General features: G+C 41.3%; 1 protein-coding gene across 5 annotated transcripts; it reads right to left on the reverse strand.

Annotated features, from left to right (window-relative positions):
- Positions 1–4599: 4599 nt before the first annotated feature.
- LOC143843117 (mast cell carboxypeptidase A-like) lies at positions 4600–19262 on the reverse strand. Of its 5 annotated transcripts, none has more exons than XM_077348724.1 (12): positions 18405–19262; positions 14886–15062; positions 14724–14799; positions 12258–12376; positions 11894–11996; positions 10749–10850; positions 10348–10449; positions 9716–9826; positions 7695–7785; positions 6878–7080; positions 5835–5919; positions 4600–4849 (listed from the first exon to the last, which is right to left on the reverse strand). In XM_077348724.1, exons 2-12 carry the CDS (start codon positions 14954–14956, stop codon positions 4662–4664), a joined length of 1251 nt encoding a protein of 416 aa, XP_077204839.1. In that variant the 5' UTR covers positions 14957–15062; positions 18405–19262; the 3' UTR covers positions 4600–4661. The 5 variants fall into 5 exon arrangements, with proteins under 5 accessions (XP_077204839.1, XP_077204837.1, XP_077204838.1 ...); XM_077348722.1 differs by having other exon boundaries at positions 12252–12376; XM_077348723.1 differs by lacking the exon at positions 18405–19262 and adding an exon at positions 16091–16310 and having other exon boundaries at positions 12252–12376.
- Between the last annotated feature and the right edge of the window lie 102 nt (positions 19263–19364).

Below are 19364 nucleotides of genomic sequence, written 5' to 3' on the forward strand. Positions count from 1 at the left end.
TGAGGATAAAGTGGAAGCAAGAAGAACAATGTAAGACTGCAAGGGTCCCCATTGGAGAGAAAGGTGGGGTATAAGTGAAGTAATAAACACACAGTGGTCAGGCTACATTGATCCTGCTGGACCACATGAGACGGAACTCTGTGTTCTGCTCCTAGGAATTGTGGGTGTTGTTCAGCATGCTGAGTCAGTTTGTCCACCACACACCATCTGGAAGAGCTCTTGCACAGCTGATAACTCCTGTGAGGGGGCTTCATCTGTTTCCATGTTCATTCTTTGTCTGAGAGCATCAGTGCGATGTTCTAGTGCCCTCTGCTGCTTTAATAACAAATAGCTGTAAGAGCAGAATTCTGACTGTATTTGGGCCTTTACTACGCTCTCACTTGGAGGAGGAGGGCACTCTTGATTGATGGATTGGTCATCTTATCTGCGTGACAGAAAGCAGAAGAAAGATATAAATTACAAAGCCATTTCTCCTAACAAGGCCTTTTGCTATATGGAGAGAGGAATCGGAAGGAAATTATTTGGTACCTGTGCTAATATTAATTTAGCGGGTTCTTGAGCTGCAGAATTCTCTCCCACATGATAAAACCAGAGTTGAGAAGCACCTTTAAAACCAACAAAGATTTATTCAAGGCGTGAGCTTTCTAGTGCAAGCACTCTTCCTCAGACTTGCACTCGAAAGCTCACGCCTTGAATAAATCTTTGTTGGTCATAAAGGTGCTCCTGGACGCTGATTTTATTGTGCTACTTCAGACCAACACGGTTACCCATTTGAATCTTCTCCCACATGGTCCTCCTGGGCTGAGGGTTTAGTTACGCAGGTCCCCACTCTGCTTCCTTCCTTTCGTGGGTGTGACCTGGAGCGCTACCGGGAAGAGGGCTTCTTATGTTGTGGTGTTCCAAGCAGCTATAGAGAGTCCTCTCCTAGGACACGTGCCCAGCACCAGATCTACTCTCTTTCTAACGTCAGATGAAGGTTTCTGCCCCTCTGCTTTTAGATGAGATTTGTTTTATTTATCCCTATAATATGGATTAATTGCTGCTGCTGCTTCTGCTTTTAAACACAGATTGTAATGTCGCCGACTGAGAGATGATTTTAATGATGTCTTTTGCTTCTTCTTCTATTTTGTAAGCCAAATTCTTATTTTTGATTTATTGTGATTTTATTTTAAACCTGTTATCAGCCACCCTTGGGAACTCTTCCTCCCTCTCCAATGACACCAGAATTTATGGGCACCTAATAAGACTGTTGAGGAACAAGGTCAGGATGGACAGAAGTAAATGCTTCTTTACATGATGACTGATTACATTATGAAATTCCCTGTCAGTGGAGATAATAGCGGTCACTAGTATTGACGGCTTTAAAAAGGAATTAAACAGATTAATGGAGGAGAGATCCATCAATGACGACTAGCCATGATGACTTGAAGGTAGGGATGTCAGCCTGCAGATGGGACCTCAGGATCCCCTGGAATTATAGCTCTTCTGCAGACTACAGAAATCAGTTCCCCTGGGGATAATGGGGCCTTGGAAGGGTGGACTCTATGGCATCATATCTCACTGCAGTCCTTGTCCCCACAAGTCTACATTCCCAAATCTCCAGGAGTTTCCCAACCTTGATGGAACAATCCTATTCCGCCATTTGCTGCTGCTGGTGGTGCTGGGGAGAGACCTGGCAATCTACTTCAATCTACAGAGGCAGCAGATGTCTTAATACCAGTGCTGGGAGGCAGCAGAAGAGAGAGCTTCAGCCCTGTTTATTTGACCCTCCAGGGCAACTGGTTGGCTGCTGTGTGAAATGGCACGCTGGACTGGATGGACCAATGGGCTGATAACAGCAGGCTGTACTTAGCTAGTGCTCAAATTAAAGAATGGGATAGAAATGTTTACTGTAAACAAATAATCCGAAATATGAGATAGTCTTCCAAATCTAGTTAAAAAGTTCAATGATCCTTGAATCGTGGAATCTCAATGCCTTTCTCTGAAACAGGATACTTTTGTTTGTAGATCTAGCAAAGATGCAGCATTCACGAGGCCGATTCTGCATGGGCAGTTGCTGTCAGGCTGCTACCCTCCTGGGCCTGGTGCAGATCAGGACCCAGAAACGTTGAGCTAAGAGAATGCAGATTCTTCCAAGTTCCCTTAGCCCACAGCAGAGGCCAACGGCCTGTCCTGTGGCAGGCCCATGTGGACAGGCCCTATAGTGGCCCAGAGGGGGGGGGGAGAAATGCCCCGCTCACCTTTCCATTTTTATCTCTGTAAGGGGGAGGGCTAGACACTTATGTTTAAAAAAAAAGAGAAAGAAAACTGCCAAGTCAGAGAATCCGCTTAAGCTATCAACAGAACATGACAGCAAGTAAGGGGAATGCTGTGGGGACACCGATAATGCCACCAGGGATGACAGTCCCCTCCCTGGAAAATCCTTATTATTTAAGGCACAAGTGGAAGGAAATAAACTGACTTCACAACTGGAAAAATACACAGGGAAGGCAAACGTGAAGACGAACCATATCCAAACTAATTCCAGTGCTTGTGGATGGACTCCCAAGAAAACCAGGAGTAACTTGAGCAAGCGGAAAAGGTCCTGGTTTGCCAGTCTCAGGCATGAAGCTAGGACAAGGACAAACTTTGAGTGCAATGGCACCTATAAGACCAATACAGTTTTCTTCTAGGTGTGAGCTTCATGTACACTTCCTCGGACAATGAGCACACTTTCTCAGACGATGAGATAGGGATTATCACAGTGCAGATATAAGGACAGAGTCAATTAGCAAGAAATTAGTAAACAACAAGTGGGTGTCCCACAAATATGCAGCATAATATCTTGCTATGCAACATAATTTGTGGGATAACTACATGCTGTTTGCTAATTTCCTGCTAATTTGCTCTATCCTTATATCTGCACTGTGATAATCCCTATCTCATCGTCTGAGAAAGTGTGCCTGCGCACAAAAGCTCATACCTAGAAGAAAATGTTGTTGGTCTTAAAGGTGCCATTGCACTCAAATTTGGTTCTGCTACTTCAGACACACCTGAATCTAGCTAGAACAGGAGTTTTCCAAGTAGCATAGCAGATTGTTCTACATATTTTCCACCAGATGTCACTGTTGACTTAGTTCTAAGCACGCAAAGCTTGGCAGAGAAGTGGTTAATACATAAATAAGTTGAAGTATTATGTTCAATGCAGCTTACAAAAAAATTTAGGAAAATCAGTGAAAACAGTCTAACTGATGTAAAGTTAAACAATAATCAGGGGGAAAAAAAGCTGAATAAAATAAGCCCCCCTAAAAAGATAGGCCAAATTTTAGAACATAGGAGATCAGCTTATGCACTGCATATCATTTGGCTCTGAATTAGGGCAGGACCAGAATGAACTCACAGCATTAGTCCAAAAAGCCACATATTCACTTTGGCATATGCAGTATGGAATCTCTAGATAACAACGAGGCCAAAGTCAGTTGCATCAGCCAGACATATATGGGTTGGGTGTCCACCCTTAAAGAGCCAACAGAACATACAACCCCCCCCCCCCATAACCCATTGATATAAACTGAAATAAGGCAGAACTTATATTCTAATTTGCCCCTGCAATTTCATATGGGGGTGCAACTGCATGTCCTTTGAGAAACAGGCTTTCTGAACATCTCAGTAAGATCAGGAATTGCAGTCTTCAAACTCCTTTAGTAGCCTTTTCTGTGGAAAAGCATCATCAACCCATTGAATTTAAAAATTTGGTTCCCGACAAGATACAACCTAAGCCTTAGAACACAATCTTAGAACACAGATAAAAGTTTGAGGCCAGTGGTACCTTTAAGACCAACTAGGTTTTATTCAAGGTATAATCTTTCATGTGCAGGCACACTCATTCAGATACAGATCTGTATCTGTGGCAGTGCTGACATTCACAGTGATATTTATTTATTTATTTAGGGATTTCTATCCGGTTTTCAAAAACTCAGGGTGGATTAGATACTTGTGCAATACATAAAATCCCTGTATGAAAACCTCAAGATTAATAACAATTAAAACCAATTCCATATTACCTTAAAATCTTATACCTTCAAATTTGAAATATTAAGTATTAAAATTGGCCGTAGTGCTTTCTTTTATGGGCATGGAAATGGGGATTCCTTCAGAAGCTGCAGTGCAGGTTTTGAGCCTGGCGGGGTTGGAGAGAGAGGTCAACAATGTTAGGTGTTACCTCTGGCCTCAACCATAGGCCTGGCAAAACAGCTCTCTCTTAAAAGTCCTGTGGAACTGTTGAAGGGCCAGGGATCCTGAGCAGATTTTTTTCACTTGAGCATAGTGTCCTATGTGGGGCATATTCTTGTTCCTCTCAAGCAGTGGAGACACCTGGAAATTCTACCTGAGAATTATTTTTTCATTTATGGTATATAGATTTCCAAAACAGCATAGTAGCAAAAATAGTATATATCTGCTCAGCACATATTTGAAAACAGTTTTTTTCGTAAAATGACCCCTCCCCTCCAAGATGGCTGTTCTTCTGCTTAAACCTGGAACAGGTATAACTATTTGATAGTACCAAGACTGGAGAGCTATTATGGTCAAGAATAATAGACTCTGAAATCTTTCTCTGTAAACATATGATGGTTTATTGTTTTCCAAATCTCTTCAGAAAGTCAGGGAAGCAGTTGTCTGAATTACAAAGCTTGGTTGAGGACATAATTGGCAATGGACTTGACAGCCAGCACAATCTCTTGACAAGTTGGCTTGATCTGGGATTCGGGGAGGAGGAAGCCATACTTGCCCTTGTCACGAAGCTCAAAGGCAAAGGAGTATTTGATGCCTTGACTGTAGGCCCAATCTTCAGAACAGCCTGATGAAGGATCTGTAAAAACATTGATCGTCAAATTAGATCAGGCTACAGAGGTAGTGTACAGGAAACGGTGAGTTGGATCTTCTGATTCCCTTTTACCAAGTCTTTCCCCATCAGAAAAAGAGAGAAGTTTTTCTCCCTTGAATGAAAATTTAGCAGAAGACACAAAGGTTCCAACTTGGTTTAAACATCACAGAATCTAACTAAATTTAGCCTTAGTTACTGAATCCTACATAATTATTTAGCAGGCATCTCAAATACAGTAAGATCTAAAATATTTTTGCATCAACTAGTTCAGGGCTTAGCCATGGTATTCACACACTCTGAAGATAACCTCCTAGTTATTCTCAAGGATCAAATTTGTCTTTAAGAGCACATGAGATCCAATGTGAGTAGAAAAAAGGTAAAAATTGAATATTAATTAGGTAATTTGCATATTAGGTCACATCCCCTACCACACCAACCTTGCCATGACACCAAAAGTGATGTCAACAGGCCATACCCCCTGGCATGTCACCAAGTTTGGCATATTTTGGGCAAACCGCTTTCTGAGTCACCAGAAGTAACGTCAAACAGCTGCTACCTTCCCCCTGCCACATCACCAGAAGTGGTGTGATGCATAGGCCAGCCCCTTCCTTTCTGCATCACAAGAAGTGATGTGACCAGGCCACACCCTCTCTACATCTCTGGAAAAGATGGGACACTTCATATATTAATAGGACAGTTTCCATATTCAACTGCATCCCTTCCCCATCACCAGAAATGATACATCTAACACCACCCATTCCTAACCATCACTGGATATTCCCCAACACCAGCCCTTCCCCATTACCTGGAGAAAGGATGTCCTTTCTCCAGTGTCACCTACTGCATGCCACAGTGCCCTACTTTTACATATGGAGAACCCCCTGAAGCTATTGAACACATTTCTTCAAAATTGGTTATATTTATAAATTGATACAATCACATCTTTCACAGAAAAATGAAAAACTCTTACATATTGTAATTGCCGATGATCCATATTTATATTCTTTACTGTACAGACTGGATATAGCTTTGACAGCTTCCTTTGCAACTTCATTCTGATTTCAAACAAATAAAGCAAATCCTGTTTCTTATAAGTCAAAATACATTAGAGCAAATAGCTGTATCTTTAATTGGCCAGCAAAACGGCTTTTGTCATTGTAGTGGAAAAGGCTTACAAAAGGCTTCCAAGGTTCTCCTTTAAGGTTTACAGAGAAGCACATTATCCAGGCCATGTCCCAGCAGTGTTTCCACTTTGTAGGGCTACCAACTCCCTCCTCTGTTTGAATTTACATGTGAGGTATAGGCAAAATGGTACCAGTGGATGGGGGGGGGGGAGCAAAATGGATGGTTTAAATGGGAAATAAAATACTTTATTTTTGAATTTCAAAATGCCTTGTGAATGCTATTTAAGTTAAAGCAGGCATCTGATCCTTCCCTTAAGTTCCTGGGCTCAGCCAACAGTCAAAATCTCGTACTGTGGCAGGGTGGGACAGCCAGAATTCTCCAGCAAAGAAGAAAAAACATCATTAGGGCATCTCAATCAGTAAATGGAAGGAAAAACGGAGGGAAAATCTTGCCTCTGAGAGGGAGAAGCTGATGGGGCCATCAGAAATCCATTGATTAGGATCGTAGCAGAACGTTCAAAGGAGCAAAGTGTCAATTCTAATAGTTTACACACACACAAATACGACATTCGCTTGCAAATGATGAAAGGATAATAGACATTTCTATCGTCTATCACTCCCCCATTTTAAAATACCAATTGAAAGATAGCAGCCCCACCAATTCATTCATTCATTCATTCATTCATTCATTCATTCATTCATTCATTCATTCATTCATTCATTCATTCATTCATTCAATCAATTTACAGACTGACCCTCTCCACAAGCAGGCTTGGGGCGGTTTACATCAAGAACGGCCCTGATGCACATTATTTATCTGATTTTTAAAGTTATTATAAAGTCCGTATAAAAAGATCTTGGAAAAGTGGAACCATTTGTATTTGTATACCAGCTCATTGTGGTCAGGTGTCTCTTCATAGGTGTAGCCATAAGGGAACAGCAGCATCTGAGAGTAAGAATGCATAGTTAGGTAGGCCTTGATTGAAGAAAGATGGTTACGGATAAAAGTTGTCACTGCTTTTGTTTCTGGTTCTGACTCTGCAAAAGACCCGCAGTAGGTTTCCTTACATGGATTTTTGGAAGAATCCACAGCTGTTGATGAAAATAATATTTGCATTCAATTACTTGTAATGTGATTCACACGAACAGAATTAATTAGGTGACTCTGAAAACAGAAGTAGCTACTTTGGAATGAAAGGAAGGGGTCACCTAACCCTGATGCCCCTCCTTAAGCAAAGGCTAAGAGGCTAGAACAGGGTTGCCATGACTTTCTTTAAAAGTGTATAAAGCAGAGCTGTTCACAGCATTCACCTATGTAATCCAGTGGTTGTCTTGACCTCTGCCAGTAAGCTTGCATTCGTATTCAAGTACTATGTCTGGCACAGTAATTTGAAAGCCGCCCAGCAAACATATGATCACAGTATACCTGTCCAGTGATTATTCTGCCCCAGGAGTGGTGACAATAGCAAGCTGACACATGTGCCTTGCTGGAATTGCCCCAGCGTAGCTTCTGGCCATGGAGAATGGGCATGCATTGCTGACCTCAGCAGCTCCAGGAACTGCTTCAACTCATCGTGTCTCAACAGAGGCTGGGAATGTTCCATGATTGGGGGTGGCAGCTAAGTCTGGGGAGCCCCATGAGATGCAAAGCTGAGCTGTTTAGGATTGCACCACAACCCACCAGTCGTCCTAGAAACGTTACTTACTGCTCCACGCAAGATCAAAATTCCTGTTGAGGTCAACTCCGACACAGTCACTGCTGGATGTGTTGGAACGACTCTTTCTCCACAAGCGATTCTACTTGACATAATGATTGAGAATCTTAAAATCAGTATATGGTGGCCTATTATCTCCTTATACCATCTTTATATCAATAAGAATGTGAGTTCAAAGAAAACCACCTGGTGCCTACAAATAATAGAATCATAGTTGACATAGTTGACATATTCTTATGCTTATTCTGCAAACCTTCTCCACACTCTATAGCAGGGGTAGTCATGGCAGGGGCTTATGGGAATTGTAGTCCATGGACATCTGGAGGGCCGCACTTTGACTACCCCTGCTCTATAGATACAGAGAACTTTGCAATCAGGAAAACCACTTTCCTTCCTGGCCTCTTGGATTTTAGGGTCTACTTTATGTACAGGGCTACATAATGCAAACTTAAATGGACTCCGGGGAATGGTAGAGGACAGGAAGGCCTGGAGGATCATTGTCCATGGGGTCGCGATGGGTCGGACACGACTTCGCACATAACAAATGTACATAAAGGAAAAACTTGTTATACTGAGAAACAGTTAAGTCCCAATTAAGTGTACGTAGGATGTATGATTAAAATTTCAAAGGCTGCAGACCTAAGGGCACTTTCCTGAGAGGAAGGTCTTTTGAAGAAAATGTATTTAAGCATATGAAAGATTTGTTTCCCCCTTAAGGGATACCATAAAAAAAAAAAGGGGGGGGAGTATCTTATATTCCATACAAATTAATTATTTTGTTTATATAGCAATTTTAGTAGATGAGTCATCATCCTTGCAAGTAAATAGATTTTGGGCATCCTCCCAAGGCCAGCCTTAGCAACTGAGCATGGTTTGTTATTGTTGTTAGTTGTGAAGTTGTGTCCAACCCATCGCAACCCCATGGACAGTGATCCTCCAGACCTTCCTGTCCTCTACCATTCCCCAGAGTCCATTTAAGCTCGCACCGACTGCTTCAGTGACTCCATCCAGCCACCTCTGTCGTCCCCTTCTTCTTTTGCCCTCAATCGCTCCCAGCATTAGGCTCTTCTCCAGGGAGTCCTTCCTTCTCATGATGTGGCCAAAGTATTTGAGTTTCATTGAGCATGGTTATGTTCCATCTATTACTCTTTGTTATCTGTCTTCCCTGTCCTACCTCTGTGGACACTGAGGAAGCACGCTGGATTCCCCTTTCCTCTGCTCTGTCCCCCCCACCAGGTTAGACTGACCAATTGGTGATGGGTGACATAGATGACAGGGTCCTTCTTCAGGAGGAAGGGGGCGGGCGGGAATCTGAACCTGACTCTTCCAGAAATTCCCACTCTCAGTTCTCATTGCTCCTGTGTTTCCCACAGTGGTGGGTTTGAGGAGAAGGCCTGACAGAGGGCTGCTTTCTTGTGACTCCTTTTCTCTCCTGGGCTGAGAACAGGTGGGGGGAGAAGGGAGGTCACCACCCCCCACCCTCCCCAACACTGCCTCCCAGTTCTGCAACTGTTCAGACAGGTGGTGTCATGGAGATGGGGGTGGGGGGTGGGGGTTGTCAAATCCAGGTAAGGAAACTTCTGGAGATTTGGGGATGGATCCTAGGAAACACAGGGATCTTGAGGCCAGAGCATCAATTTCCTCCAGAAGAACTGATCATTGTAGTATGGAGATGAGCTGTAATTTCTGGGGATAGACGAGTGGCAGCAAGCTGATGAAGTGAACGCTGCATCATGAATGCTTATGTTGGCATAAACTTTGTTATTCTTTATGGTGTCAATGAACTTCAATTTAATTTTCAAAGTAAGATTTTGGTAGCTAAAACGAGACTTCGCTGCAGGAAACTATGCCATTCATTCTTCTTGGAACAGTGTTTGAGAGAATCATGAATGGATTTAATTAATGGTTTACTGTGTATGTTTTGTTGTAGCTAGCATTTATAATTTATTCCTGGTACTGTTTTCACACCAAGTCAGGAGCACTATAAAAAAGAAGGGAACTTTGCATGGTACCTGGGTCCAGCTCCAAATGTAGCCATCTATATTGAACACAGGAAGGATATAGAAATTCATTTTGTCCAGGATGTTTGTCATATTCTTGTCCTTTCCGTAGGTCCGAGTGGCCTGTCAATGACAGCTCAGAGTCAGCTTGATTTAAGAATTCACTGGTGTAAATTATTGCATTGTACTTCATCATAATTCATCTGCCGTAGGAATCTGTCAGCTAACCTTAAACAGAATCTAGATAGATTTAATTTTTCAATGTGTAAAGAAATCTTCACTTTTCCTAACAGGTCTTATGCTGCAACTTAATAGCAGCAAATAATAGAGTGAGAATTAATCTCTGTTTGTATTCTCTGGAGAATTAGGGGGGGGGGTAGAACACGGAGGGGACAGAATATACTTTATCATGATAAATCATGGAGGACAACAGTTTGGGATGATCCTCTATATTAAAAATTCCTTGCAAACAAAAACAGAGCTCAGCAATCGAGACAGAAGGCAGAAATGCTGCCCTGCTGGTGTTCTTTTATGCCAATCCGAGCTAGAACCCACCACCTGCAGCCTGAATATCTGCCTCGCCACAACTTTGCCACGCTGGTCCCCTGCATAGCGTTGGACGGAAAAGAGAGTCTTCAACTAACCTCTTTCAGAAACCACTGGCAGAAAGCAGGTGAGATCCACTCTCGTGCATGAATTCCACAGTCCATGAAAATGGCCTTTCTCCTTCCACTTTCTTTCCCAACCTATTTTCAAAACATTTGAATGATTGGAAGCAGTTTTTAAAGGAGGTTCAGCTGCTCCATTCCGAGATTTTCGCAGAAATAGATTTTGCCATTTGAATAGCATTGCAATTGGGGGCAATTCTTTGAAATGTTTAGGATTGCAGCTCTATGCACGTTTACTTGGAAGTAAATCCCACTGAACTCATTGGAATATTTGAGCATCTGAATTAAGTGAGTTTAGGTTGGAGCAACTCTGTATTGGGTTACACTATTAGTATTTTATTTGTTTATTGAATATTATCCTGGGAAGAATTTTGTACCTTAAGGAGATACATGGGTCTTTTTTCAAAGGTATTTCCAATTTGTATGCGGGAAACCAGCTTGGGATTCTCTTTTGCAATTTTAGCAGTCCATGCAGAAATCTGCAATAGAGAAAAACATACCATTGTTCACCTAGTGTAGGATTAAATGCTAGACACTGAAATCTACATATGATTTACTACATATGGTTTACTGATTGCTGCTGCTCATGATACCGTAGCAATAAATGATGTGCTGATCGTACTAGCAAGTGGTCCCATACCTTCCAGCACCAACTGTGACATCTTTAATTTTTTGGACTTCCTAAGGATGCCAGATGATAAGAAAAATAGTCTGCTTGGCTCTTATGCCTTTACCAGCAGCTTGATCTGCAGAAATGAGCAACTAACACTTTTTGTAGCATGAGAATAGATCTCATTGTCAGTGAATGGCTCCATATTCTAGATGCTTATAGAAGGCACAGCAAAAAAAAAAAAAAGCAACTCTACTTGTATTTGAAGAAGAATAATGAACATTTCAATGGCTTTGCAATTATAATTCCTTATCTTTCTCCCTCTACCATTGTCCAGATAGCTGGATTTCAGTTATCTATCTATATAGAGCCAGGTGGTAGAATGTATGTGAAACTATATGCTATTTCTCCAGAACGTTTTCTATCATGGTCTTTCATTTTAGACTCTTCTAATGTCCTCCCCCACATCAAGAACCTGTTATTCATGGAGGAAAAAATTGGGCCTGATCTTGCTTCTATTCTACATGTGAGTTCGTTTAACTTTTAAAATTCAGATTATGCATGCTGAATTACACACATGGCCCATCAAGTACAATATTCACATTATGCATACTGATATGGCCCATCAGTGTACCTTTTTAAAAATTTGGGGGGGGGGGCTGATCCAAGCCTGACTGCAGCCATTACTGGTAAACAGGTTAAAGTGAAAAGTACCACAATAAACACACATAGTATGTGTCCATCATAAGTTACAGGGTGCACTGGTATCTTCAGCTGGATCAATCCTATCCAATGACACCAAAAGACCCAGTAAGAACTGGCTGCATCCTCCCCTCCCCCCTCCATTACAGCCAGGGGTACTTTATGCACTAAAGAACATTTGCTTTGCAGACCCTAAAATTTATTCTGTACCTTGTGCCATTCATTGTATTTTGTATAACTGTGTCTGCTGGTAGAATTTGTCTCCTTTCTGACCTGTTTTTCAATGACTTCTTGCAGGTTTGGAAATAAAACTCTGTGTGATACAAAATAGCAACAAACTATTACAAAGGCTATAAGAAAATTATAAGTCATGTACATTACAAACCTATGCAGAGTCACTCCAGGATCTAGACTGGATAAACTCTGCACAGGATTGCACTCATAGTGTCATGTATGCATTATATAATGCACATGTCATAGATCATTTGATACAGACAGCACATACAATACACATGTTTTTAACTTAACATTTAGCAACAGACCTAATGATTCACTAAGAGAGACCTACTCATACTGTATTTTATTCTTCTCCATGAGAGTCTGGACAATGTTGGATTGATCAGCACTGACATGGAAATCAACTTCCATCTGGTCGACGATATGCATCTCTGAGTCTGGATACCAAAAGTTGAACTGCATAGGAAGAAATAAAAATAAGCCACTTGAGTGAGGCCAGCTTATGTTGGACCTTCCAGCTTGGTGTAGTGGTTAGGAGTGTGGACTTCTAATCTGGCGGGCTGGGTTTCATTCTGTGCTCCCCCTCCACATGCAACCAGCTGGGTGACCTTGGGCTCATGAAAGCACTGATAAAGCTGTTCTGACCAAGCAGTAATATCAGGGCTCTCTTAGCATCAGTTACCTCACAGGTTGTCTGTTGTGGGGAGAGGAAAGGAAAGGCGAATGTAAGCTGCTTTGAGACTCCTTTGGGTAGAAAAAAGTGGCATATAAGAACCAACTCTTCTTCTTCTTCATCTTCTGCTGCTGCTGCTGCTGCCTTTGATTTTTCCTAGCATTATTGTCTTTTCAAGTGACTCTTGTCTTGTCATAATGCAACCAAAGTAGGACATCCTCAGTTAAGTTCTTTTAGCTTCTAGACTTGAAAATCTCATCAAAAGACATGGATGTTGTATATTTCTGATACTTGTTCCTATTCTAATCTACTCTTGAGAACAGAAGTAGTTCAGATTTGTGAGCTTACTGTAATTAATTAATTAATTAATTTTGGGATTTATATACTATCCCTCTTGGTTGCTCATCTTGGGGCAGTTTACATGGGCAAACACTCGGTAAAACAATGAATCACATAGATAAAACCAGATTAAGAATTATATGAAACCACAGTTTATCACTGTTGCATCAGTCCTAATTTCTGAGATCAAGTTTGTAGCCAGTAAGATGTTAGTTATTAAGTGGGGGACAATGGAGAAAGGGATGGCAGAGGGGGCTGGAGGGAGAAGCAAGATTTGCTATAGGTGATTGTTTAAATCATTGACATATAAAATGGTTCTCTGCTGTATCATAGCTAATATATAGGTTGGATTTTAGGAGAACACCTTCTTCTCTTTGAACAGGCAGAAAAACCAAAGCTCCTGTTTTATAAGAAGATAGTAGACAAATTTTGCATGACATTTCAATGAGAACCAACTGAGAGTTTTAATCAACCAAAAAGAGAATCTATACGTCCCTTATACTTATGCTGTTGAAAATATTGCAACTCTGCTCCATAAACTCTTTGTGATTGCCAGGGACCCAACATCTCTTCCTCAACCTGTGGCATACAGGAAGGGCTTGGGAAAGATCAGTCACTATTAGAAGAGTGAGAGTCATCCTCAATGCTTTTGTATTGCATTAATTAAGAAACCCTTTCCTCCCTTCCTCCAAGTTCTTTGTCAATGATGGCCCTGCTGGTGGACCTCCTGATGACATCTGGGTTTTGGTCATTATGTGGCACAAAGTGTTGAACCATATGGACCCTGGGCCTGATCCAACATGGCTTCTCTTATGTTCTTAGTGCTAGAAATAAGGCCCAAAGGACAAATCATTAAAGGACCTGAGGTGGCAATTTGGAATGGTGGCAGCAACATCTGCATTCCTGATCTGCAGTGATTGTCTGTTGTCCCAGTTCTGTCTCTCTCAGATTGTATATACAGTGCTATATAGATATGGTTTTAAAATAATGAATTTGCTCTGTCAGTGTATGCAAGGGAAATGCAGGGTCTGTGTGTGTCAACTGTGTGCCTTTTCCCAGGGACCCCAGATCCTAGGAACAGCGCTGATGGTCGCATGAGGTAAATAAATATGAAGTTCTCTGAAATGCTTTCTAAGTTGGACATCTTATGCTGGTAAAATGATCAACAGAAAGAGAATTCTGATCCCCATTGGCTGTGTGTGGACTCTACGCTTGACCTTTAACCGTCTGGTTAATCGCTCTTGCCAGTTCTTGGGAACTTTTCTGTTTGCTGTGGTGAAAGAAGGAATGGACCGTTGTTAACAAATGATACTAGTCTGACTTATTTTTCTTAAACCAGGAAAACGATATTTTGCACCTTGTATGGGTGCACCTAATTATGCCCTACTTCATGACATTTTAGTTGGCAATGCCTGGTGAAAGGCATAGCATTTCTGCTGCTCCAACTTTTCATGTCTTTATTAAATAATTGGTGGTTCCAAACTAACATATCCTTGGGTGCAAGGATTTCTGCCCACAGAGTAACATTTTCATGCTGCTCTGCCCTCTGGTTATTTGGGGGGAGGGGGGGCTGATCCAAGCCTGCCCTCTGGTAGCATCCCCAAATCCCCCCAAAACTTTCTGCTGGAAGTTGGGGGAGGCATGGAAATGGCATTCTGAACGTAAAGATGCTTGTACTTCTGAAAACACCTTGTCTAGATCCAAGCCAATGTTATTTAAAAACAGGCAAGACTTTAAGTATTTATTCAGACCATAAGAATGAAGACCATTCCCCATGTAAAAATGTCTCACCTGTAAAATGCTGGCCAAATACTTCATGATATTCACTTGCTTTTCATTATGAGGCTTCGCACGAAACACCTTTGCACTTCAGAACACAAAGTCAAAACATGAGCACAACATCGGGACATGAATAACCCTTCCCTGATTTATTTTTAAGTGGGAAAGCTCTACCTGTCAAAACTCTGTGCAGAACTGATAACAAAAGCAGCGGCAATCAAGCCCAAGGCCAGAAGGGACTTCATATTTCTTTTCTTCTGTTGCAATTGATCTCTGTCATCTTTATTTTCTGCTTTGTGATCATGGGACGTCCTCAGGAGTCTTCATGATATGAGGCTTCTGCTGTTATGCCTACACCAGTATTTAATGAAATTACAAACCTATTAATGCCTTTAAACTAACTGGGAAGATGACTTTGCAACAGTAGTGGCTACGTACAATTGGCCTACAATGTCGTCAGTCAAATATAACGAGATGTTCATGGGATATGCTTTAATTTCATTGGCCTAGATTTGTGCTTAAGCTATTATTTTCAGGAAAAAAAAACATTGACCTTACACTCTCCAGTCAATGGGGAAATGTGCCAGAACTATAGCTACTGAACAAATGGATGCAGATATCCTGGACTCATCCCTGCGGATGTAAGGACAGCAACATGTATTCCAGCAGAGGTGTGGTTGCTACTAAGGAATGTTTATACAATGTGGGACATGCCAGTCATAGTAACCATGGTGGAGATGGAAACCTCCCACAAAATCATGCAGGTACACATGGCATGATGATTAAATAGAGCAGCTTTAGGAAGCATCTACCAAATGAAAACCCCTGATCAGTAGCAAGAATCCTGACACTACTATATGTGATTTCTGAGTGTGCATACAGGATTCAGTCCATGTGGTATATATTTTATTGTATGGCATGTATGTTGTATAGCCAGGAGAGCCTAGGATTGTCTGGCTGTCAGGCAGTAGATATATGGAGATGGTTTGCCATTGCCTGCCCCTGCATTATGAACCTGGTATTGCTTGGCAGTGTCCTTTCCAAGTGTTAGCCAGGCCAAACCATGCTTATCTTCCAAGATCTGATCGGACTGGGCTTTTCTGGGCTACCCTGGTTGGATATTATACCAGTATAATGCACCACATATATTGGGGAGCTGTCAGGTACAGTGGCTGGAATGTCAGACTAGTATCTAGGAGATCTCGTTTCAAACCCCACTCTGACATGGAAGCTTGCTGGGTGACTTTGGGCCAGTTGCACACACTCTGCTTAAACTACCTCATAGAATTGTAATGATGATAAAACAGAAGATAACAAGTTATGCTGCTTTGCATCACCTTTGTAGAGGAAAGTAGAGTCTAAATGAAGCAAATAGATACCTGAGAATCTGTGAAGTATTACAAACTGAGGGAAGTCATTAATTATTTCCTTGTATGGTCCTTGATTCCTTGCCATGGCTCTCCTTCCATACTTCCAACAAGAACTCCTCCATACTTGGCTGCCAAGCCCCAGGTCAGGACAGAGGCTTGCTTCCCTACTACTGTTGCCCACCTCTGGAGGGGGGAAAAACCTCACAGATGAAGGAAGATGATGTCACTTCCAGGAAAAACTGAGAAGAGACAGTGGTAGCTCAAGGAATTGCAAGAAACCTTATGATTTTATCATAGAGTTTTGGGAAATTCCTAGAGCTACCACCATTTCCCCCAGGGGTTTCCTAAAAGTGATATCATCATGCTCATGACATCCATTCCCATGTCTCCATCCTCAACCCTCCCACCATTGCCAGGCTTGGCCTGACAACACTACCCCAATACTATTGATTGTTTGCCTTTCCATTGTCTTGTTCCATTGTGTGCAGAACAGAAAGCATCCAATCCATGCATGCCACCTCACTCAAAGGCACTGAAAAAAGCCTCCAAGTTTAATCTCCTCTCCCAAGGTCCTTTAGCATCAGTTTTATCTTTATTCTTGTGTTTTTTTTATCATAACTGTACATACAGAATTTAATCTTTCTCTTTAAGCTTTGACTTGATGTTCTTTTTCTTTCAGTAACCACTTCCTTTCTTATCAAGATATTTTATAACTGACACTTTATGCAGTTTACCACAGAAGTTATCTTTCTGTCATTTACCGGGTCTCCCCTTTAAATTATTCTGCCATATAAATAGGTAAATTGCACTAGAAACAACTCTCTCTCCAAGAATAATTATTCTGGATAGATATCCTGTCCCTATCCAAAGTTTTAATAGTCTTAAAATAGATCACCCATCATTTGAGCCTTGCTTCCCTGGTTAACCTTGTTTGATTACTCAAATGAATTTTGTGTTTCACTTATATTGTATTTTTCCTGATCTGATGATTTTATTTGTCTTTCACCCTGGGTTATTTAGGACAGTTGTTAGCCTGTGCTCAAAGGGTTCATCCAGCAATACAATAAAGGAGAGGAGAGTGAAATAAGCTGCTTTAAGTCCCTGTTGTGGAGAAAGGTGAGGTATAAATGAGGTAAACAAATATGGGCGCAAAAGTATGGCTTTGAAGCAGAGAAGCTTGAGGGTTTGAGGGCTGCCTGGTGGAGAGAAAGCGGAAATAGTGTGAAGTGAAGATGGGAACATTTGCAATTTGCACTTCCTTGGAGGTTTCCCACTTCAGCAACTGGACTTGACTCGGCAACCGGAACTATGCCACTAGGCCATAGTTTCCCTTGGTAATGGTGCCATGGGTAAGGTAAGGCAGAAAACTGAAGATGGGAAGAAGATAAAAGTAAGTTGCTGGTGAATGAGAAGGAGAGGTGGCAAGAAAGTGGGAGAGGGCTATGGGGACCTTTAAGGAAGAGAAAGAAGAAATTACCAGTTGGGAGGGATAAGAATTTACCACAAATCCTTGGGGGTCTCTACTTGTCAATACATAACAACGAACAGACATTAAAGACACAGGCATCTAAAAAAACTTCTGTAATGTGGTTATTACTTTCAAGAGCTGTTAAGAGATGCTTTGGTAAGGTTAATGAAAGTTCTTTTTCAGTCCCCAGCCAGAGGTTATGCAATCATTTTGAAGTACATTGGATTTGATTTTAGTCAGCATGTGTAGCTTTGTGTGCCATGATGAGGAATGATTAAGACATTCATGTCTTCTTTAAACCCCATCCACTAGACAACGGTCATTTGGGGCAAATAAACCAACTCTGTTTCTCTCATTCATTGGGCAGAACTCAGTCACCCCCTGGTCTGTCAGAGAACCAAGCTGGTACTCCAGCAAGAAAGACTGGGATACAAGGTGTTTATCTATTTCTCAAGTAAGCTCGTAATGAAATCTTAATTGATTAATTATGTGTGCTTTATGTGAGTTAGTCAATTAAATATGCATGAAGCTATGTACGAATAAAGTAATTTTGAATTTTAAAAAACGTATTCCTCACCTCTTGGAAGAGACATCCTCACATGTGTGAGAGAAGAGAGTGCCTCTTCTAAGATGCCTAACACCTCACGGTATTTATAAATTCATGTTTTAAAATCTTATATTTTATTAATTTTTATATCCTGGTCTGGGACGGTATAAATAAATTAACAATAGCATTATAAGCAGTTTTTTTTCTTCTAACAATTTTAACATTTGGTACCCGATCTGGAACACCTCTGTTAGTCAAACAAAAGGTTTTCCTCAGCTAAATATGGATCAAGTATTGGGCTGATTTACCTCTGTTGTGGTATAGGATAGGTATGAAGGCATCCTAAGAGAACAAGGATGACTGATGCTGTCAGTCCCCTGAAAATGCAACAGGCTTGATTTTCTTCTCAGTTTCTGTTGGTTCTCTTCAGTCATTAGGCACAGGTTCCACTTTTTCAGCTAAATATCCTGTGGAGATGTGGGCATGAACAGATGTCTCTTGGCTTTCTTTTATCTTGTTTCTCCTCAAGTATCTTCACAAACAATGAAGATGAAACATTCTCTCAAAATGCCAGGCAACAATGTGAGTAACTGTGTGTCTTCAGAACCCTCATCCTACATTGTCAGCCTTCCTCATCATAGTCTGAAATGTGTGGAATCTCATTAGGAAATAAATTCTATCACTTTTGAATGTTCTGGGTCATCTTACGTCAGTCCAGGAGAAGGTAAAGAGCCATTTTAATCTACAGCGATACGCATCTAAGTGGGTGCTGTGGCAACCAGGGAATACTTAAGTAACATTCTATCCACACTGATCCTTAAAAAGCTGTGACAGCTCAGAGAATTCAGATGGCTATTAACCAGTTGACAAGCTGATGGCCAGTATTATTGTACCAAAATATGAGAATATTAACACTCTTCCATTAACGCTCAGAAACTTAGGAAGCAAAATAGTAATAGCCTCTTATTCATCACTTGGCAGGAAATTTGGAAGATTAAAATTGGTTGGATATTGTAAGTTTGCATGTAAGAGGATCTGGGAGGGAAAGGGTTAAGATAATTCTCTCACTTGGGTCCAGTTAGCAGTTGGCCCCACCCTCTCCCTCCCTGTTGAGCCTCTGACCACTGCTTGCCTTCTGTTTCTTCTTATATAGGACCTTCTTGTTCTTACTTGGGCTTGGAACTGTAGCCAATTAACCCTTTTGAAGTTAAATGAATATGCCATGTAAGATGTGCTTCTGTTTTGGGAAGTAAAATTTCTCTTGTTGA

This window comes from Paroedura picta, chromosome 8 (genome assembly GCF_049243985.1).
Source record: "Paroedura picta isolate Pp20150507F chromosome 8, Ppicta_v3.0, whole genome shotgun sequence".
Classification (NCBI taxonomy): domain Eukaryota; kingdom Metazoa; phylum Chordata; class Lepidosauria; order Squamata; family Gekkonidae; genus Paroedura; species Paroedura picta.

Bases quoted from the DNA above. Each gene is read 5' to 3' on its own strand.
- LOC143843117 (XM_077348722.1), bottom strand. From the start codon at position 14,956: ATGAAGTCCCTTCTGGCCTTGGGCTTGATTGCCGCTGCTTTTGTTATC. The intron at 12,377-14,723 runs GTGAGACATTTT...CTTCCTATGCAG, and splicing joins ATTTGGCCAGCATTTTACAG to TTCAACTTTTGGTATCCAGA. The intron at 7,081-7,694 runs GTAAGTAACGTT...TTTCATCAACAG, and splicing joins TTTTGATCTTGCGTGGAGCA to CTGTGGATTCTTCCAAAAAT.